This window comes from Ovis aries, chromosome 14, assembly GCF_016772045.2.
Source record: "Ovis aries strain OAR_USU_Benz2616 breed Rambouillet chromosome 14, ARS-UI_Ramb_v3.0, whole genome shotgun sequence".
Lineage (NCBI taxonomy): Eukaryota > Metazoa > Chordata > Mammalia > Artiodactyla > Bovidae > Ovis > Ovis aries.
This window is the reverse complement of record NC_056067.1, coordinates 15264403-15288039: the sequence shown is the minus strand read 5'-3', so window position 1 is coordinate 15288039 and position 23637 is coordinate 15264403. Positions and strand designations below refer to the sequence as shown.

Below are 23637 nucleotides of genomic sequence, written 5' to 3'. Positions count from 1 at the left end.
CTACTTCTATGAAAAATATTATGGGTATTTTGATAGAGATTGCATTAAATCTGTAGATTACTTTGAGTATTATGGATATCTTAATATTCTTTCAATCAAAGCACATGAAGTATCTTTCCATTTCTTTGCATCATTTTCAAATCCCTTCATCCAATGTTTTATAGTTTTCAGAATACATGTCTTTTACCTCCTTGGTTATGTTTCTTCCTAGGTGTTTTGTTCTTTGTGACATGATTATAAATGCGATGTTTCCTTAAGTTCTCTTTCTGTTAGTTCATTATTAGTATATTGAAAATTGATTGACTTCTGTATATTAATCTTGTATTTTGCAGCTTTACTGAATTCATTTCTCATTTCTAATAGTCTTTTGGAGGAGACTTTAATGTTTTCTATACATGGTATCATGTCCTCTGTGAATAATGTCAGTTTTACTTATTCTCTTCCCATTTGGATGCCTTTATTTCTTTTACTTACCTGATCGCTGTGGCTGAGACTTCTGTACTGTGTTAAATAGAAGTGGCAAGAGTGGTCATCCTTCTTGTTCCTGATTTTATGAGTATGATGTTAGCTTTGTGCTTGTCATAAATGACTTTTATTATGTTGAAACATGTTCCCTCTATGATACTTTGATGAGAGTTTTTATCATGAGTGGTTATTGACTTTTGTCAAATGCTTTTTCTGTATCAACTGAGATGATTGTGTGATTTTTACACTTTTCTAATGTGGCGTATTACACTGATTAATTTGTGAATATTAAACTGTCTTTGCATACCTAGATAAGTACCTCTTGATTATAGTATGTGATTATTTGTATATATTGTTGAATTTTATTTGTTAGTATTTTGTTGAGGATTTTTGCATCTATATTCATCAGAGATGCTGGCCTTTAATTTTCTATTGGAGCGTCTTTCGTTTCGGTATCATGTTAATGGTGGCTTCATAGAGTGAATTTGTGAGTGTTCCACAAACAAATTCCACTATTCCTCATAGTAGTCTCTTATGATTCTTTGTATTTCTGTGTTGTCTGTTGTAACTTCTCCTTTTTCATTTCTAATTTTATTGATTTGAGTGTTCTCCCGTTTTTCCTTGATGTCTGGCTAACAGTTTGTCTATTTTGTTTATCTTCTCAAAAAGCTAGCTTTTAGTTTTATTGATCTTGGCTACAGTCTCCATCATTGCTTTTTCATTTATTTCTGTTCTGATTTTTATGATTTCTTTGCTTATACTAACTTTGGGTTTGTTGTTGTTGTTGTTCTAATTGCTTTAGGTGTACCGTTAGTTTGCTTATTTGATGTTTCTCTTGTTTCTTGAGGTAGGCTTATATTGCTCTAAACTTCCCCTTGAACAGTGTTTTTACTGAATCCCACAGGTTTGGGGTTTTTGTGTTTTCATTATCATTTGTTTCTATGGATATTATTATTTCCTTTTTTATTTCTTCAGTGATCCATTGGTTTTTCAGAATCTTGTTGTTAACCTCCATGTATGTGTGGTTTTTTATGGAATTTTTTTTCCTGTGGCTGATATCTAATCTTACAACGTTGTGATCAGAAAAGATACTTGAAATTATTTCCATTTTTAAAAATTTACCAACACTTAATTTGTGACCCAGGATGTGATCTATCCTGGAGAATGTTCCATATGCACTTGAGAAAAATATGAAATCCATTGGTTTGGGGTGAAATGCTGTGAACCACCTTGAACATCTGGAATTTCACGGTTCATGTGCTGTTGAAGCCTGACTTGGAGAATTTTGAGCATTACTTTACCAGCATGTGAGATGAGTGCAATTGTGTGGTAGTTTGAGCTTTCTTTGGCATTGCCTTTCTTTGGGATTGGAATCTAAACTGACCTTTTCCAGTCCTTGGCCACTACTCAGTTTTCCAAATTTGCTGGCATATTGAGTGCAGCACTTTCACAGCATCATCTTTTAGGATTTGAAAGAGCTCAACTAGAATTCCATCACCTCCACTAGCTTCATAGTTTATAGTTCGTCACTTCCACTCATTCATAGTGATGCTTCATAAGGCCCACTTGACTTCACATTCTAGGATATCTGGCTCTAGATGACTGATCCCACCATCATGATTATCTGGGTCATGAAGCTCTTTTTTGTATAGTTCTTCTGTGTTCTTGCCGCCTCTTCTTAATATCTTCTGCTTCTGTTAGGTCTATACCATTTTTGTCCTTTATTGTGCCCATCTTTGCATGAAAAGTTCCCTCGGTATATCTAATTTTCTTGAAGAGATCTCTAGTCTTTACCATTCTATTGTTTTCCTCTATTTCTTTGCAGTGATTGCTGAGAGAGGCTTTCTTATCTCTCCTTGCTATTCTTTGGAACTCTGCATTCAAATGGGTATATGTTTCCTTTTCTCCTTTGCCTTTCACTTCTCATTTTTGGTAGCTATTTTTAAGGCCTCCTCAGACAATCATTTTGCCTTTTTGCATCTCTTTTTCTTGGGAATGGTCTTGATCACTGCCTCCTGTACAATGTCACGAACCTCTGTCCCTGGTTCTTCAGGCACTCTATCAGATCTTTTCCCTTGAATCTATTTGTCACTTCCCCTGTATAATCGTAAGAAATTTGATTTAGGTCTTACCTGATTGGTCTAGTGGTTTTCCCTACTTTCTTCAATTTAAGTCTGAATTTGGCAATAAGGAGTTTATGATACATGTATGGGTTACTTCACTTCAAGAGGTACACAAATGGGCAAAAGACAACTTTGATTCAGTCTCAAGAGCTTGAAGCAAGACACAGAGTCCTAAATGAATAGTGGAATATGATTAGCAAAAGTAGTTTGTTGTTAATGGCGAACGTGATCAAGACAGACATAGGCTATGTGTAGCAACCGCTGGTATTAGTGGAGGACTAGCAGAAGTACCTGTGAACAATGGTTCAGTCAGAGGACATATGCTTTGCCCCACCCTCTGAGGTTCTTACGGAGAAGGCAATGGCACCCCACTCCAGTACTCTTGCCTGAAAAATCCCATGGATGGAGGAGCCTGGTAGGCTGCAGTCCATGGGGTCGCAAAGAGTCGGACACGACTGAAGCGACTTAGCAGCAGCAGCAGCATTAAGTTCCTAGGTGATGTTGAGTCTGTGGGACTAGGAGCCATACTTTGGGAATACTGCATTAAAGAACCTGTGGTTTACAGTGTTAATGGGTAATCTGGCCAGAACAATGAGTTGTAATTTGATTAAATGATATCACAGGTCAGTTCATTTCAAGATACTGAAAATGTTATGAATGTTTAAGAGGAAACATAAATGTGACCCTTGCTCATATATATCTTCTTTGTCCTCTGCTTAATTAAAACCAGAAAAATTATTACATCAAAATTCATTATAGTCCATTTTGATGAAAACTATTTTAGTGTTTTCTTGATTGTAAAATTAATATTTTGGGGAAAGTCAGTTTGAATCATATCTATCTCATTAAAATAATCTGTTTTAGAGAAGAATTTCGTTTGAAATTTGGTTAAGATTAACATCAGATGGAAATTAACATGTGGTTAGTGTGAACTTTAGTCTCTAGCAGTCCTGACATTCAAAAGGCCAAATTTTATGTCACATTTTATAAAATGAGTGAATCAAAATGTGATTCCCTCTGTTACAATTTCACTTGAACCTTTGAGAAGTAATTTATCTCTCAAAGAAACTTGAGATATGTAACATGCTGAAATCCTGAGGAGAAGACAGTCTGAAGTTAATAATTCCTGGGACTTCTTTAAGAAATGTATGCTAAGTTCACAGAGTGGTACCTCTATCAGCATGACTTTCCTCATAGTCACATTATTTTTCCGAGAGTTTGCATGTTACTAGTTCCTAGCCTTGTGCCTCCGGCTCATGAAATATTTTCCTGAAACTACTTTCTTCCTCAGACGTAATAACTTACTAAAAAAGTAAGAAATTCCTGTCATCTGAGGTTTAAAAACAAAAAAGATATATAGATTATAAAAGACACAGGCTATGAAAATATTCTAGGTTAAAGGAGATTAAAAATAACTGCAAGGAGATCTAACCAATATACTGGAAGGACTGAATATTCATTGAAACAACTGATGATGAAGCTGAAGCTCCAGTCCTTTGACCACCTGGTACGAAGAGCCAACTCCATGGAAAATACCCTGATGCTGGGAAAAATTGAAAGTGAAAGGAGAAGAGGACAGCAGAGGATGAGATGGTTAGCATCACTGAGTCCATGGACATCAATATGACCAAACTCTGGGAGATAGTGGAGGACAGAGGAGCCTGGCATGCTGCAGTCCATGGGGTCGCAAAGAGTTGGAAATGACTTAACAACTGAAAAACACAGCAAAAATAACAACTAAATGCAGTTCTACTCTTAGACTCTGGATCCTATGTTAGAGGGTCAAAAATGCTACAGATGACATCATTAGGTCAATGAATGAAACTGGAATGTAGATACAGTACAATAGATAAGATTGTCTGTGTGAATTAATAGTTGTACTGTGGTTGTTTAAGAGAATATCCGTATTCATAGGAAATGCACACTAAAGTATTTATGGGTGAGAGGCTATAATGCATATAATTATGGTTCAGAAAAAAAAATGATTTCACAGAGCACACAAATGATCAAATAAATGGCATAAAATGTTAACAGGTCAATCTGGTTAAAATGTGTTCAGGACTTCTTATACTACTTTTATTATTCAAGTTTAAGTTTAAATAATTTACAAATAAAAAAGGGGGTTTTTTTAATGTAGAAAAGTGGAACGTGGAATTTAAAAGTTTGTTGCCTTTAAGAGAGAGAAAATTTCCTTAGGACATGAAGTTGGAATCTCAGAAACCTTTTCTATCACTGAGGAAGTGTTAAGCGATAAGTATCAAAAAATAGCACTTAAAGAGTCAGCATAAGGAGCACCTTCTTTGACAGAGTTCTAGATTTCTATGGCCATATCTATAAAATATTACTGATAATTCTTAAAAAAAGGCATGTTTATGATGTCATGATGTGAGTTAGTTATATGTTTAACAAAGGTTATTTGCCAGTATTAAATTTCAGCCAAGTCATGGCCAAAATACTTGGGGAAATAGGAAACTACTTGGAAGAAAGAGAAACTAGGAGAAAGGAAAAGTGTAAATCAGAATCTAATCTGAGTATTTTCCCTTTGGGGTAAAAATGAAAAACAGAGACTTATTAACTGTCTTCTTCTGATTAGTCCCAGAATAATCACAATAAAATGATTTGGCTTTTAATGAAGCCTATGATATTGCTAGACCCAGTTTGTAAATCACATTTTGCATTTAATTCTTACTTGGCGAGCTCCTGGTTTGTTTGTTTTTTTTCTAACTATGATATATGTTTATGTCCTTGGAAAGCCTTCTCCTTTCCAAGTATTCCTGCCTAGAGTTGCATCTCTCTCTCAACTGCTTTCACAATAGTTCAGATGTACTACTGCCATATCACAGAGATTTTCTGTACTTCTGTTATTAATTCAGCTGTTTTATTTAGTGTTGCACTCCTATACGTAAAGGTTTGTTATCACACAGAGTATGACCTATGAGAATCATAAGTAATTAAACCATGAAATTAAATCAAAGAAATTCATTTTTCACTATGATATCCCTTTTCCTTGCTGAGGTCAGCTTCCATTGGCTAGATTTTCTTCTCACACAACCTAAATTTTTTTTTTTCTTTTGAATACATTATTGGATACTTGATAGACTTGTTTTAGTTATATATATCTCTTAATATTGATAGTTAAACCTACAAAAAGAAGGACTTCTTTTATTGTTAACCCTTATATAGCCTTCCAAGTGAAGGTACTACTGCCTTGGCACACATTAAATGATACATTAAACCATTGCAAATAAATCCATATTTATTCCAAAGAAATACAAAATAAGGCCCTAAATTTAAAAGCTACATGATTACTTCATTGTGTGAATGTCCCTATACAGACAGACTTAACTCTATGACATCAAAATTTGTAAACTTCCATCAGGTAGCGGCCATAGATAGGAGGGAACACTAGGGGAAATGACTCCAAGTTCCTCAGTAACATCATCTCTGGAAGTCAAAGGTCTTTGCAGACCATTGTGCAGCTGTTTAAAAATCAGCCAGTTGAAAGTAACATGTGTATTCCTTCATTTGCGTTTTTATCGATAAAAATATACTGGTTCTTTTTAGAATCTAGATTGCAGAAAGCTTTATAACTCTTGAAATTTGTGCTGTATAAAAGACACTTAAAAGTATATGTAAAGACATCCAAAATAAGGCAAATAATAATGGGTTACTATTGACATGCTGAGTTTCCTCCCATGGCAGCAGTGATAACTGTCTAAGTCACAAGCTACATTGTTTTAAGTGATGATTTTAACATTAAAGCCTTGAAACAAGGTGTTTTTCCAACATTGGATAAATATTTAACCAAAGAAAAGTGAGCAAAGTGAGCAGTTTAAAACCAGTCACGGTCCAGGTAACAGATAGCAAGGGCCAGAGTAATTCTTTAATTGAATCACATAAACTACAAAACCATGCGTCAGTCAGATTCCTCAGTTTATCTAGAGCGATACAGACTTTGAACAGATAGGAAATGTACTCTGTTATACAAGAGCACCATTTTGTGGCCAATAATTAACTTTTTAAGTTTCTTTTGGCAGATGGAGATGGAAACATGGATCACTTACTGCCCGGTTGTGAAGACAAAAACTGCCAGAAAAGTATCATTTACTTAGCAAGATCTGGAGCAAAGCAGGTATATCTACTTGTTTTTTAATGTAAGTAAGGTTACAATCTCAGAAAACAATTTCAGAGGTTAGAAAAGTATTTGAAGAATCAGAAAAGAGAAAAAACAAAAATAAGTTTTCTTCCTCATTTTAACTTTGTTGTTCAGTCACTAAGTCATGACTGACTCTTTGCAGTTCCATGAACTACAACATGATGGGCTTTCCTGTCCTTCACTGTCTTCTCAGTTTGTTCACAGTCAGGTCCATTGAGTCAGTGATGCCATCCAACCACGTCAATTCTCTCCTGCCCCCTTATCCTCCTGCCCTCAATCTTTCCCAGTATCAGGGTCTTTTCCAATGAGTTGGCTCTTAGCATCAGGTAGCCAGAGTATTGCAGTTTCAGCATCATTCCTTCCAATGAATATTCAGGACTGATTTCCTTTAGGATTGACTGGTTGGATTTCCTTGAGGTCGAAGGGACTGTCAGGAGTCTTCTCCAGCATCACAGTTTGAAAGCATGTTTTCTTTGGCACTCAGCTGTCTTTGTGGTCCAACTCTTATCATACATGACTACTGGAAACACCATAGCTTTGAGTATACTGCCCTTGTTGGCAAAGTGATATCTCTGCTTTTTAATATTCTGTATAGGTTTGTCATAGCTTTGCTTCCAGGGAACAAGTCTCTTTTAATTTCATGGCTAAAGTCACGTCCACAGTGATTTTGGAGCCCAAGAAAATAAAATCTGTCACTGTTTCCACTTTTTCCCCTTCTGTTTGCCATGAAGTGATGGGATCGGATGCCTTGATCTTTGTTTTTTGAATGTTAAGTTTTAAACCAGCTTTTTCACTCTCCTCTTCCACCTGCATCAAGAGGCTCTTTAGTTCCTCTTTGCTTTCTGCCATTAGAGTTGTATGATCTTCATATGTGAGGTTGTTGATATTTCTCTCAACAGTCCAGCTTGTGAGTCACATGATGTATTCTGTGTATAAGTTAAATAAGCAAGGTGACAATATACAGCCTTGACATACCTCTTTCCCAATTTTGAACCCAAGTAAAGTCTTCATTCTCCTTAGGAGGACTCTTGTGTTCATATCAGCTTTTCTCCCATTAGTCTGTCTTTGAGTGTAATTCTCAGGCTCAGACGTGGCACCTTACTTTCTGTATGACAACCAACACTCCTCTTCCATTTTAACTTAATAAAATGCATTTAAGTCTATTTTTGTTGGTTTACTCAGAGAAAAAGTACTGCAATTGAATGTATTGTGATGATTTCTCATAAAGAAAACCGATTCCTTTTTTTTTAATATTTATTTGACTGTGTGTGGTCTTAGTTGCGGCATGCAGGATCTTTTGTTGCAGCGCACAAACTCTCTAGTTGTGAAGTGTGGGCTTACTCGCTCTGTGGCATGTGGGATTTTACTTCCGCAACCAGGGATTGAACCCACGTCCCCTGCATTAAGGCAGATTCTTAATCACTGGACCACTAGGAAAGTCCCAAGAAACCCATTATTGATCCTGCAATTATATGATCTGTTAGCCTTTTATATGCTGGGAATATGGTAAGACACACTATAACTATAATAAAGAATTATGTAGAAGAACACTGTATCTAGTTTCAAGGCTAATCTTGTTTTTATTTGTGATGTCTAGATCTATTTTGTTCTTTTATGTCAACTTTATTCCTGTAGCTTGTTGGGAAACAATTCAGAATCTGATAGTCCCAACAGAGAATTAATGTGCGAATGATTAAAAAAAAAATTAATGTGGGAATGATAGCTTATGACATTGAGAATTTTTCAATATTGATAACACCTGAAAGGAAACCAGTAATACAGTAGGATAATTAATTATATTTTCTATTTTGGGATTAAAAAAATGATAGAATGACATCTTGATTTTTATAGCCCTTAGGGTAGGAAGTATCACCTTTCATACTGAGACACTAGAGAAAGCAAATCTTCAAATCTTCCTATAGTGAGCATTCTAAAAACATTCAACTCTTAAACCCATAATCTGTATTATCTTGAATTTTTTGAAAGTTTTAAATCACTGAAAATATTAGGTCAAGAAACTCCTCATCATTGGTTCATAACTGTAAGTATACCTAGTAATTGCAGCCTGTCTTCAAGTGACAGACTACTGTATTTTCAAATTATGCAGTCATCTCTCTGTGGGAAGATAAATGTCACAGTTCTTTGTTGACTGTTAAGAATGTCACGTTAATGAAAAATCTTTTTACTTCTTAGACCTTAATACATTTACCTTAACAGAAGTACTTTATCCTCATTAATAAACTGTCATCCTCTTTAGAAACTTGAGATAACTCGACATTTTGTGAAATTTCTCATCCTCTTCCAAAATAAAAGCAGCAATTTTTTTCAGTCATGTGAAATATTAAAACATTTTGATGATATACAATACTTTTGCTTTAAGAAAGATTGACAATTTCATTAGATGCAGATCAGTTTTTTAAGCTGCTTGTTTTCTATAAATTTGCCTTTATAGTTAAGCCATATTTTTCCTTTTTCCTTGGCAAACTATGCTTTCTTTGAATACATAGAAAATGTTTGGGATTTCTATGTGCTAAACACTTTTCAAGAATTCACTTTTTATGTAGTTTGGCTTGGAGCCACGTATATGAGCCACCTGCTTACAAGGGAAAAAATATCTGTGGGCATGTTTGACCTCCTGTCATTTCAAGCCAGCTGTACCTACTTCTATTTAGACATCTTTAGGTTATGTGCCAGTATCTATGCTCTTGCTAGTTGTGGACACATCTCTAATTTTCATGTATTGAATTCTAGTCTTCAGATTTTTAATTTACATTAGGTTATTGAAAGTAAAGATTTGGGCATTCAGAAGAGAACAGGCTTTACCAAAGCTCATTTTGAAATGAACCTGTTCTCTCTGTTTTCTTCATTATAATCAGTAGAGAAATGAAGAATTTATGTAAAATGTAGCTTCCAGCTGTTTTGGCAACAAAGCTCATTCTCCTGGGCTGGGACAGCTCGTCAGGGCTAGTGTTGTTTGGAAAGCCTCAGAGCTGCTTGCTTCTGAATATGGTGCCTCAAGTCACCATGTGTAAGAGTCAGAGCAGAACAGGGGAGACTCTGTCGTGTTCTAATTTTCTTCCTACACTGGTCCTTCCAAAGGACATCAGTGTTAAATATTTCAATTTTTAAAAGACTCATTTATGTTTATACTTTCACTCAACACATATTCTGTTTATTCATTTATTTTATTTTTTTTCTTAGCTGCATTGGGTCTCCATTGCTACACACAGGCTTTCTCTGTGTGCAGAAAACGGGGCCTGCTTCTAGTTGTGGTGCATGGGCCTCTCCTTGTGTTGGCTTCTCTTGCTGCAGAGCACAGGCTCTAGAGCGCACAGGCTCAGTGGTTGTGGCCCATAGGCTTAGTTGCCCCGTGGCATGTGGGATCTTTCCAGACCAGGGATTAAACCAATGTCCCTGCATTGCAGGGTGGATTATTAACCACTGGACCACCAGGGAAGTCCCCAACACACATTTTTAAGTGGACGGTTCAACTAAATGTTTGATAACATCAGTTCAATCCTAAGATTCCATATTCTGTGAAAAACTTTTTAAGGTTCTATATGCTAGTTCAAGGAAAGATGACTACTGATAAATTTTAAGGTAGACTTATTTTTTTAGAGTGTCAGTTACCTATTTATCAAAGTAAATTGTAATACTCTGCCATTTTGCAGAGATACAACTTAAGAAAGATGATGCATATCTTGAGGATTTTTTGTGGATCATTTGTTTTACAAATGGTGATTTTTTTTCTAAAATGATTGTAAAATCTAATTTTTTTTCTCTTAATCCACAGTGGATTCCTGTCCTACAGGATTTTAGCAGTAAAGGTACACTCTGGGGCTTTGTGCCATTTGTGCATGAACAGCAACCAACTGAAATACCAATTCCAATTACCCTTCATATTGGAGATTACAACATGGACGGCTATCCAGATGCTCTTGCCATACTGAAGAATATATCTGGAAGGTATGGGAATCAAGTTGAAAGGAGAAATATGTATAAAATATCTTCACTATGACACGTTATACCTGAATAGCACCTAAATAAGGTGCAGTCCCTTAAATAAGGAACACGATGAGTTCAGTTTCTGTTTTCCACATGGTCCCTGAACTTCTCCCAGCTGCTTAGAATACCTGTTCCTGTTCTATTTTATAGAACAGTGAAAGACATATTTTCACTCAACAAACTTGATCTTTAAAAGATCAAAATTTTTATAAGCAAATAACTCGGTTACATGTTGAGTCTAAAGACTGTGGATGTCAAGAGTTCAGACTAGGCTTAACTCAGTCCAGCCATTTAGCACCTGTGTGAGTTGGGCAGCTTATGTAAACCCCTCATTGAGAGTAATAATTGTACCTCTGTCATGGAGTTGTGCTGGAAAAAGGTGAGTAAAAAAATAAATGAAAAAATTAACATGATACTTACCATATGCTGACTTGTACTATCAGTGAATGTTGCCTTACTGTTACTTGTTTTGTAATGGTATCAAGAATTTAGACATGACTGTTGATAATATTTGTAAATACAAATTGTTTAGTACATTTATTGCATTATCAGTAATTTTGAATGTTGTTGCTACTTTTTCACCTTAAATAGAAGTACCAGTAGCTAAACCAATGTAGTTAAATGCACACTCTGTTCTTGGCAGATTCCATTAATATGACTCTTCTAAAATTTCAATGCTTTATTGTATTTTTCATATTACAATTAGTTGTGTTTCTTACTCCTTATTCTTTCGTGCCTCTTAAATCATCCATAATATTCCTTCTGAGCATTAATTCATTTTTTGACTCTGGAATTTGTGATGATTCAGCTCACATTTACTACCCGGCTCATAATGTAATACAACTGTCCTGGGGGAAAAACCCAGACTATTGTTAATTTCAACATAAAAAAATATTATCTAGAAATGTGATTTTTAGGAAACCATACATTATTAGTGATTATCCCTAAATATTTATAGAAAATTATGAAGAATCTGTACTTAAACTTTTCTGAGAACCTTGATTTGATTTTATAGTCATTCTGAGTATATTTACAGAATTTTCCACAGATATGAGCATCATGCTCTGTAATTCAGAGTAGTACATACCACTCATCACCTATGTGTGAAGCACATCTGATGGAACCAAAAGGAATCTCCGAGTTGAATGTGGTTTTTCTTCCTTTTAAATATATCAGTTCAGTTCAGTCGCTCAGTCATGTCCGACTCTGCAACCCCATGAATGGCAGCACACCAGGCCTCCCTGTCTATCACCAACTCCCGGAGTTCACTCAGATTCACGTCCCTCGAGTCAGTGATGCCATCCAGCCATCTCATCCTCGGTCGTCCCCTTCTCCTCCTGCCCCCAATCCCTCCCAGCATCAGAGTCTTTTCCAATGAGTCAACTCTTCTCATGAGGTGGCCAAAGTACCGGAGTTTCAGCTTTAACATCATTCTTTCCAAAGAAATCCCAGGGCTGATCTCCTTCAGAATGGACTGGTTGGATCTCCTTGCAGTCCAAGGGACTCTCAAGAGTCTTCTCCAACACCACAGTTCAAAAGCATCAATTCTTTGGCGCTCAGCCTTCTTCACAGTCCAACTCTCACATTCATACGTGACTACTGGAAAAACCATAGCCTTGACTAGATGGACCTTAGTCAGCAAAGTAATGTCTCTGCTTTTGAATATGCTATCTAGGTTGATCATAACTTTTCTTCCAAGGAGTAAGCGTCTTTTAATTTCATGGCTGCAGTCACCATCTGCAGTGATTCTGGAGCCCCCCAAAATAAAGTCTGACACTGTTTCCACTGTTTCCCCATCTATTTCCCATGAAGTGATGGGACCGGATGCCATGATCTTTGTTTTCTGAATGTTGAGCTTTAAGCCAACTTTTTCACTCTCCTCTTTCACTTTCATCAAGAGGCTGTTTAGTTCCTCTTCACTTTCTGCCATAAGGGTGGTGTCATCTGCATATCTGAGGTTATTGCTATTTCTCCCGGCAGTCTGGATTCCAGCTTGTGTTTCTTCCAGTCCAGCGTTTCTCATGATGTACTCTGCATATAAGTTAAATAAGCAGGGTGGCAATATACATCCCTGGTGTACTTCTTTTCCTATTTGGAACCAGTCTGTTCCATGTCCAGTTCTAATTGTTGCTTCCTGACCTGCATACAGGTTTCTCAAGAGGCAGGTCAGGTGGTCTGGTATTCCCATCTCTCTCAGAATTTTCCACAGTTTATTGTGATCCACACAGTCAAAGGCTTTGGCATAGTCAGTAAACCAGAAATATATGTTTTTCTGGAACTCTCTTGCTTTTTCCATGATTCAGCAGATGTTGGCAATTTAATCTCTGGTTCCTTTGCCTTTTCTGAAACCATCTTGAACATCAGGAAGTTCATGGTTCACGTATTGCTGAAGACTGGCTTGGAGAATTTTGAGCATTACTTTACTAGCATGTGAGATGAGTGCAGTTGTGCGGTAGTTTGCAGAGAAGGCAATGGCACCCCACTCTAGTACTCTTGCCTGGAAAATCCCATTGACAGAGGAGCCTGGTAGGCTGCAGTCCATGGGGTCGCTACTAGTCGGACATGACTGAGCGACTTCACTTTCACTTTTCACTTTCATGCGTTGGAGAAGGAAATGGCAACCCACTCCAGTGTTCTTGCCTGGAGAATCCCAGGGACGGGGGAGGGAGCCTGGTGGGCCGCCGTCTATGGGATCGCACAGCGTTGGACACGACTGAAGCAGTAGCAGCAGCAGTAGCAGTAGCAGTTGAGCATTCTTTGGCATTGCCTTTCTTTGGGATTGGAATGAAAACTGACCTTTTCCAGTCCTGTGGCCACTGCTGAGTTTTCCAAATTTGTTGGCATATTAAGTGTAGCACTTTGACAGCATCATCTTTCAGGATTTGAAATAGCTCAACTGGAATTCCATCACCTCCACTAGCTTTGTTCATAGTGATGCTTTCTAAGGCCCTCTTGACTTCAGATTCCAAGATGTTTGGATCTAGATGAGTGATCACACCATCGTGATTATCTGTGTCATGAAGATCTTTTTTGTACAGTTCTTCTGTGTATTCTTGCCATCTCTTCTTAAATATCTTCTGCTGCTGTTAAGTCCATACCATTTCTGTCCTTTATCGAGCCCATCTTTGCATGAAATGTTCCCTTGGTATCTCTGATTTTCTTGAAGAGATCTCTAGTCTTTCCCATTCTGTTCTTTTCCTCTATTTCTTTGCATTGATCGCTGAAGAAGGCTTTCTTATCTCTTCTTGCTGTTCTTTGGAATTCTGCATTCAGATGCTTGTATCTTTCCTTTTCTCCTTTGGTTTTTGCTTCTCTTCTTTTCACAGCTATTTGTAAGGCCTCCCCAGACAGCCATTTTGCTTTTTTGCATTTCTTTTCCATGGGGATGGTCTTGATCCCTGTCTCCTGTACAGTGTCACAAACCTCATTCCATAGTTCATCAGGCACTCTGTCTATCAGATCTAGGCCCTTAAATCTATTTCTATCTATTTAAATATATAGTGCCCTATAAAAGCAAAAGAAATGTAAAAATTGCTTTAATTTGGACATTTACCCTATTCAAAAGAATAAGAAATTAAATCTCAAATTCATTTAAGTCCGTGATTACTTATTCTTAGAAAAACATGCAAGCAATCTGTATTTTGTCATAAAAGTTTTTTTTATCAACATTTTCTCCTTCAAGCCATGAAATATTTAACTTACGTTTACCATTCAGTGATAATGACAGTGAATTGAATTTGTATGCATTGTGTCCAACTCTTTGGGACCCCATGGACTGTAGCCCACCAGCCTCCTCTCTCCATGGTATTCCCAGGCAAGAATACTGGAGTGGGTTATCATTTCCTTCTCCAGGGGATCTTCTGACCCAGGGATCAAACCCACATCTCATGTGTCTCCTGCATTGGCAGGTGGATTCTTTACCATTGAGCCACCAGGGAAGCCCATAATAATAATGATGGTGATACCAGCAGCTAATTCAGTAGTGAACACTATGGCTCTATAGGAAACATTAAGTATAAGGCAGTCGTAGATTGTTGGAGCTTTTATAAAAGCAGCTGTTCAAAGCCCGGGGTTTCTTTTTTATTCTTTTGGGATAGATGAGAATTGAAGGATAGATTTCAGTGCAGCTCAGTGTTCATTAAATCACTAGATGAGAAAGAGTCCTATACTTGAGAGATGCGTGTCTAGGAGAATACAGCATAATACATTCTTTGAAACATAAAAGAAGCAAAATAAGACATAGTGTGCATTATAATCCTTTTCTACTATTCAAATTTTGTTGAAAAAGCATTTTATAACTTTTAACTGATTTTAGGACTGCTGTATTGCTAAGAAGTAGTACAGGGTTGCAGTTTATATTTTCACGGGCTGCTACCTGGAGAATTCTTTTTTTCTGCAGATTTTGAAAATTAGGTAGAGATTAACTACACAGATAAGACTAAAAATCCACAATATGTGTTTCATGAAAAGAAATTCTAAAACTGTGGCTTGTAAACTTGTATTTTTTTGTTTTCAGAGGAGAGTTGCTGTTTGGGCCTATGTTTGCTTTTTATTTTTTATTAAAGGTCTTAATTGTTTAAAGTTAACCTTTAAAATCATGTTACATGAAAAATCTCTATTAATGGTTCCCTGGTGGCTCAGATGGTAAAGCGTCTCCCTACAATGAGAGAGACCTGGGTTCGATCCCTGGGTTGGGAAGATCTCCTGGAGATGGAAATGGCAACCCACTCCAGTACTCTTGCCTGGAAAACTCCATGGACGGAGGAGCCTGGTAAGCTACAATCCACGGGGTTACAAAGAGTCGGACACGACTGAGCGACTTCAGTGTCAATGTCAATAGAGGCAGCAAGTGACTCTAAACAAAACAACGTGGTCTGAGATAAGCCACTTTTACATCTGTGACACCACTGACTGAAAACCATGGTTTTTCCCTTGGATGCCCTACTGCCACTCAGTTGCCCTGTGTTTACTGTAGTCTTCTGTGTGTAGTCATCTTATCTTACTTGTCTGAATTTTCTTCTTTTTTTTTTTTTTTTTTTTTTGAAAGAAGAAGAGCAAAGTTAGAATGAGATTATTCCATAGTGTGCTGTTAGGCTAATAATAACTCTGTTTTTATAATTTTTTAATTTTGTCTATAAGGTAAATCAATAAATGCAATATATTCCTTATCAGTTAATGCCAGGAATAAAGAAAAGGGCTTTAGTTTATAAAGTGTTTTTCATGCATATTAGTTCACAATAATATCTATAGGATGGTATTATCTGGTAAATACTGGAGTGGGTAGCTGTTCCCTTCTCCAGGGAATCTTCCCAACCCAGGGATCAAACCCAAGTCTCCCACATTGAAGACAGATTCATTACCAGATGAGCCACCAGGGAAGTTCAAATATGGAAATAGTCTCACATAAGTCAGATTGCTTGTCCAGGATCACACATTTGCAGTCAGGACTCAAAGCTTACAGAATCTAAATCATTTTCCTTTCCCTGTAAGAAAAAAATTTAGAAGGAAGTAGTAGATAATCAAAATAATACATTTTTAGCAGAGGTTGAAGATGATGATTTGGGCAGACAGTAAAGGTCACTCTGACAAGAGAAAGAAGGAGCAAGCTAAGGACAAATAAAACCTAAAAGCTTTCTGAGAGTCGCTGTCAGAAGGGCTTCCCAGGTAACTCAGGGGTAAAGAATCAGGCTAACAATGAAGGAGACAAGGGTTCAATACCCAGTTTGGAAAGATTCCTTGGTGAAGGAAACAGCAGCCCAGTCTAGTATTCTTGCCTGGGAAATCCCATGGACAGGAGAGCCTGGCAGGCTGCACTCCATGGGATCGTAAAAGAGTTGGGCACGACTTAGCAACTAAACAGTAGTGGTTAGAGGAGATTGGTTATGTACAAGCATGTGTTCTTGTTTGTTAGTTAATTTGTGTTTTGTTAATTCGGAAACCAGAGGTATAATCTGGGTGTGTTGGGGTCCACATTCAAGCTACCCTTATGAAAGACTGAAAGATAACCAGAAACAGGTTGGGATCTGGAACTCTGTCAAAAAGAATTACTGGGCACTTTTGCAGATATTAGCTAATTACCCATTCAGTATAATCTGCATTTTCATCTTGACCCTCAGCTTTTTAGAATAATTTAAGTTCATATTGATACCCTGAGTCACCAAAAAAAAGGCTCTATTTTGTTTCAGATGTTCTACTTTAGTAGGTAAGGAGATTGATGGTACAGATGCCTGTATCCACTTTTCCATTTCTAGCCACTGCTATTTTTCATTTTTATTATGAAATATAACAGGATTTATCATGGTTTTTAATTAAATCCAATATGTTACTAATTTTATGTTTTACATTTCAAATGCTTCACCATAATCTTTTCTAAATGAAGTTAATCACAGTCTTTTCCATGAATGTGAAGATGTAACAGACTTTCTAATTTACAATAAAAGAAAAAACATTCACAGAATAAATCTTGGTAGGCTAAGTCACATAATTTCCATATCTTCAAATGATTACTTCAAATGGGAGGACAGCCGTTTTCTAACATTACAACCTAGATTACTAAGTCTTAGGATCTAAATCAGTAACTAACCCTTAGTTAATGAATAATAACACTGGGTAGGGAAGTTATCTGCATTCACAGCTTATTGAAGACTGAAGAATATTTTAATAAATTTGCTTAGGGTGTTTTATAGAATTATACAAAGGGGTAGAGCAAGGTTGTTTTTGTAAAATGTTTCTTTTTCAAAATTAATAAAGATACTGAATATAAGAATCATATTCACATACTGTGGACTTAATAAAGTGTATTACTTCCTCCTAAGCAAATTATTATAAAGCCTCCAGAAACATTCAATATGTGATTTTTTTAAATCAGTTATTACAATATAGAATATCTTATCAGACTTAAATTTACTTTCATTTTTGCACTATTTCTGATTGCACTGTCTTATTCAGTAGTTTCTATACCTCATATGAAGGAGAATACTAAATTAGCCCAAAATGATACGGCAGAATAAAAAATTTACAATGTGTTTGAAATCATATCCTGGATACTTCATCGCTGAAGAACTCATACTATTTAATCACTAAAGAACTTATACTACAATGTTAACTAACCTTTACTCACAAACCGATTTTAGCTTCAGTAGTTGAAATTTGTAAAGATAAAATTTTTCTACAATAAGGTTGCCTATTCTTCTGCCCTAGTGAATCTCATATTACAATTTTTCATCGCATATTAAAATGAAACAGGATCCACTAATTAATTATTAGGAAAAAAATTATGTAGATGATAAAGCACTGGCAGTCTCCGTTAATTCCTAAAAGAATATATATTAAATATTATTTATTGGCAATCAGTTTTAATCAATCTCTCAATAATTATACCTGCATATTGAGTTTATTGTCATGATGTTGCATTCTTCTATAATTTTTACATTTCCTTTGAATCCATAGGTGTAGGCCCTTCGTGTTTGTGATGTTATTTACCTGTTATATTTTATTCATCAGAATTAAGGCTATTCTATTATTTCATTTGTATCTGTGTTTTTGTTGTTATTATAGTTGCTTTTAAAATTACTCCTATTTTCAATGATAATGTGGGTTTTTTCCTAAATATTTTATTTCTGGTTCTATATTTAATTCCTTCCCTTTTCTGCTTTCTTTAGATTTATTTTTGTTTTTCTTTTAGTTTACTTCATTGAATACTTAACAGAATTTCTCCCATTTTCTTATTTTTTAATAAATGATTTTAAGACTATTTTCTATGTACTTGGCCTCAAACCATGTATTTTGATAATTAGTGATTTCATTGTTCTCTTCTTTTGTATTTATTTGAAATTTCTCTTAACCTACACCTTATTTTGGAAGGTTTTTGAAATGTTCATATAAATATGTTTGGGGAGTTGTTTTTTGTTGTTTTCTTACTATTTGAGTCTATTTTTTTATTGTTCATTAAGATTATTGCATTGCAAACATTGAACTGTCTTGTGCAATACTTTTCAAAACTTTTTGAGGGTTTTCTGGTAGTTTGATAGATAACTGAATGAATGGTTATTTGAAATATCATTTGTGTTAGTTGTGTTATTTAAGTCTTCTATATAGCCTTATATATTTTTATCTATTTTTAAAAGTATATTAATCCTCTGCTATGGAAGTATACGGTTGTCAGGTTCTTTATCAATTTTTAATTTATGGACTTGCAACCTTGATTACTGGGTGCATAAGGGTTTGTCCTCTGACTTCTTTTTTTTAATTGTGAACTATCCATTTTATTTCTTTCCTTTTTTCTTTTTAATGCTTTTTGCTTTGAATTCTTCTTTGTTGTTGTTGTTGTTGTTGTCATACGGTAATCTCTGGGCTTCCCTGGTAGCTCAGCTGGTAAATAATCCACCTAAAATGCAGGAGACCCTGTTCAATTCTGGGTCTGGAAGATAGCCTGGGCAAGGAATAGGCTACCCATTTCAATATTCTTGGGCATCCCTCATGGCTCAGATGGTAAAAAAAATCCAGCTACAATGCAGGAGAGTGAGTGAGTCAAAGTCACTCAGTTATGTCTGACTCTTTGCGACCCATGGACTGTAGCCTGCCAGGCTCTTCTATCCCTGGAATTCTCCAGGAAAGAATACTGCAGTGGGTTGCCGTTCCCTTCTCCAGGGGATCTTCCCAACCCAGGGATCAAATCCAGGTTGCAATGCAGCGGATCTGGGTCCATGGGGTTGCAAAGAGTTGGACATGACTGAGCAACTAACCATAGCACAGCACATAGTCTCTATCCTGTTTCTTTTTCTTAGCATTTACTCTGCATACATTTCTACCCATTTTAGCTTTTATATGGCATTTTATTTTGGAAAATTTCACACTCAATAAAATGCAAAAATGTTAAATGTACAATTTGATGAGTTTTGCTAATGTTTACACCTGTGTACCCAGTACTCCAGTCAAAATGTAAAACATTTCTATGACCCTAGTTAATACCCAGCCTTGTCGTACCCAGTGTTTTGATTTCTATCAACAAAATTCAGTTGTACCTGGTTTTGAATCCCAGAATATTACTGAGAGTAATTTTAAAAGGCCTCCCCCAAAAAAGGGAAATATCATATTTACACATCGGTATAGAGCTTGATGGACATGAGTCTGAGTGAACTCTGGGAGTTGGTGATGGACAGGGAAGCCTGGCGTGCTGCAATTCATGGGGTCACAAAGAGTCGGACACGACTGAGCAACTGAACTGAACTGAACTGATACTCAATATTCTCTGTAGAGAACAGACTTTCTTGATCTTTCAGCTTTATCTGTATATTTATATTTTATTTATCCAATTTGATTTATAAATTGAACACAGTTTCAATCAAATTCCCCATTCACTTCTGAAGAAATTTATATTCTCATTCTGATATTTATATGTGAAAAACTAGATTAGCTCGATTTTGTTGTTTAGTTGCCAGATCATGTCTGATTCTTTCATGACCTCATGGACTATAGCCCAGCAGGCTCCTCTGTCCATGGGATTTCCCAGGCAATAATACTGGATTGGGTTGTCATTTCCTTCTCCTGGGGATCTTCTGACCCAGGGACCAAACCTGCATCTCCTACTTGGCAGGCAAGTTCTTCACCACTGAGCCACCAGAGAAATCCATTAGCTCAATTAAAACCTGGGTTAGTCAGAATGCTTGAAGAAACAACAAGATGGAGGAGTCATTTCTGCCTGACTTTTAAGACTTCCTGTGAAACTGCAGTAATGAAGACACTGTGGTATGTATGTAAGAATACATATAGAGATCAATGTCTGAGTCCAGAAATACAGCTGTACATATTATGATCAACTGATTCTTTTTTTTGCATAGACACTAAGGCACTTCAGTGGAGAAGGTATACAGATGGCCAGTAAACATGAAAAGATATCCAATATCACTGATAATTAAGGAAATGCAGTTAAACCCATATGATACACTCGATAATACCCCCTAGAATGGTTGCAGTTAAACAAGGCAATAACACAAATGTTGGTTAGGATGTCGAACAACTGGAACTCTTACACACTTTTTATTTAGAATATAAAATTGCACAATCATTTTGGAAAACTTGCAGTTTCTTATGAGATTAAACATGTACCTTTCCTGTGATCCAGCAATTTCATTTCTAGGTTCTTTTGCAAAAGAAATTAAAACTTGAGTTCACAAAAAGATTCTGAAAGAATGTTCACAGTATCTTTATTCACAGTAGCACCAAAGTGGAAGCAAAACAAAGGTCCATAACAAGAGAATAAATAAACAAGTCATGGTATATTTATATAATTTAATCACGCTTGGCAATAAGAAATAATAATAAATTACTGAAGAAGGATAGTTAGCAGCATGGATGAATCTTCAAAATGTAGGTTAAGTGAAGAAAGGACCGTATGATTGGAATTTTTAAAACCTGAATGTATGAATCTCTGTCTCTTAATAGTAGGATATAACCCATTCAAAAAAGTAGTATAATTTAGGGGATAAAAAGCATATACTGTGGAGCCTAGATTCAAATTCTGTCTCTGTTATTACCTGTGTGATCATGGCAAATAACATGTCTATTTCAGTTTTAATATCTGTTAATGAGAAAAACAATAATACCTACCTTGTGAGGTTATTGTGAGAATCAAATGAGAACTTGCATCACACATGGCATAGCATAGCATAAGTTCTGTGTAATGTCTGCTATTATTTTAATTATTAGTATATTATTATGTGGTCAAATATGCCTTGATTTATCCTTGCCATTTTATCATTATATTCATTTTCCTTATTTTTCTTCTTTTGAATCATTCAAATTTCTCTTCCTTTTCTAGTTCCTAAGATGATTTGTATAAATCTTATTTCTATTTTAGTTGTTACATTTTTTAGTGAACTATTAGAGACAAACTGGCCTTAAGATTTTTAGCATACATTCAGTTCTCTTTCCCCTACCCTTTCTCTCATTCAGTGACGTCATCACCGTGTTGATATCATTTAGGACTCATCTATTTATATGTGTGTTTATTTTCACATTTTATTGTTGCCATTATTTACAATTGGCTACAAAGTTTACTAGTTTCTTTGATCACCATTGAACACATCTATCTTCCATTCTTTCTTTGATTCATCTATTATTTTTCTGGGTATATTGGCAAGTAAGTTTATCAAGGAGAGTCTATAGATTTTTCTGAGACCTTGCAGATCTGAAAATTTCTTTATTTTCCTCCAGCCTCCCTGCTAATCTGAAGAGTATAGGATTCTAATTTTTTTGAGTGTATGCTATGTTGATAAATTTCATTGCTTTTATTACACTGTTGCTACCAAGATAAATTCCAATAAGCATTTCCTATATAATTGATCAGTACATTGCTAACTTTGATTTTATATAAAATTATACTATTGTAAGTGTGAGGTTGAGACCTATAAGTATGATATGAGACCTATAAGACCTTCTAGAACTAACATCAAAAAAAAGATATCATCAGCAAAAACAAGACCAGGAGCTGACTGTGGCTCAGATCATGAACTCCTTATTGCAAAATTCAGATTTAAATTGAGGAAAATAGGGAGTACCACTAGACCATTCCATTATGATGTAAATCTAACCCCTTATGATTACACAGTGGAAGTGACAAAAGATTCAAGGGATTAGATCTGATAGGTAGAGTACCTGAAGAACTATGGATGAGGTTCATAACATTGTACAGAAGGCAGTGATCCAAACCATCCCCAAGAAGAAGAAATGCAAAAAGGCAAAATGGCTGTCTGAGGAGGCCTTACAGATAGCTGAGAAAAGAAGAGAAGCAAAAGGCAAAAGATAAAAGGAAAGATCCTCCTCAGCATCCCAGTTGTGTCCGACTCTTTGTGACCCCATGGGCTGTAGCCTAACCAGGTTCCTCCGTCCATGAGATTTTCCAGGCAAGAATACTAGAGTGGGTTGCCATTTCCTTCTCCAGGAGATCTTCCCGACCCAGGGATTGAACCCAGGTCTTCTGCATTGTAGGCAGACGCTTTACCATCTAAGCCACCAGGGAAGATCCAAAAGGAAAAATACATACATCTTAATGCAGAATTCCAAATAATAGCAAAGAGAGATAAGAAAGCCTTAAGTGAGCAATGCAAAGAAATACAGGAAAGCAATAGAATGAGAAAGACTAGAGATCTCTTCAAGAAAATTATAGATACCAAGGGAACGTTTCATGCAAAGATTGGCACAATTAAGAACAGAAACAGTATGGACCTAACAGAAGCAGAAGATGTTAAGAAGATATGGCAACGATATACAGAAGAACTATACAAAAATTATCTTTATGACACAAAAACCATGATGGTGTGATCATTCACCTAGATCCAGACATCCTAGAGTGAGAAGTCAAGTGGGCCTTAGGAAGCATCACTACAAACAAAGCTAGTGGTGATTGAATTCCAGCTGAGCTATTTCAAATCCTAAAAGATGATGCTGTTAAAGTGCTACACTCAGTATGGCAGCGATTTGGAAAACTCAGCAATAGCCACAGGACTGGAAAAAGTCAAGTTTTCGTTCCAATTCCAAAAAAGGGCAATGCCAAAGAATGTTCCAACTACCACACAATTGCACTCACCTCACATGCTAGCCAAGTAATGCTCAAAATTCTCCAAGCCAGGCTTCAACAGTACATGAACCATGAACTTCAAGATGTTCAAGCTGGATTTCGAAAAGGCAGAGGAACCAGAGATCAAACTGCCAACATCTGCTGGATCATCAAAAAAGCAAGAGAATTCCAGAAAAACATCTACTTTTGCTTTATTGACTACACTAAAGCCTTTAACTGTGTAGATCACAACAAACCACGGAAAATTCTTCAAGAGATGGGAATACCAGACCACCTTACCTGCCTCCTGAGAAATCTGTATGCAGATCAAG

General features: G+C 36.2%; 1 protein-coding gene across 1 annotated transcript in view; it reads left to right on the top strand.

The window, feature by feature from the left end:
* Positions 1-23637, top strand: part of ITFG1 (integrin alpha FG-GAP repeat containing 1) — a 296298-nt gene that overhangs the window by 131549 nt on the left and 141112 nt on the right. Inside the window, exons 9-10 of the mRNA XM_004014969.5 lie at positions 6626-6720; positions 10538-10710. Of these exons, the coding sequence (XP_004015018.2) occupies positions 6626-6720; positions 10538-10710 (268 nt within the window). The remainder of the gene's footprint in view (positions 1-6625; positions 6721-10537; positions 10711-23637) is intronic.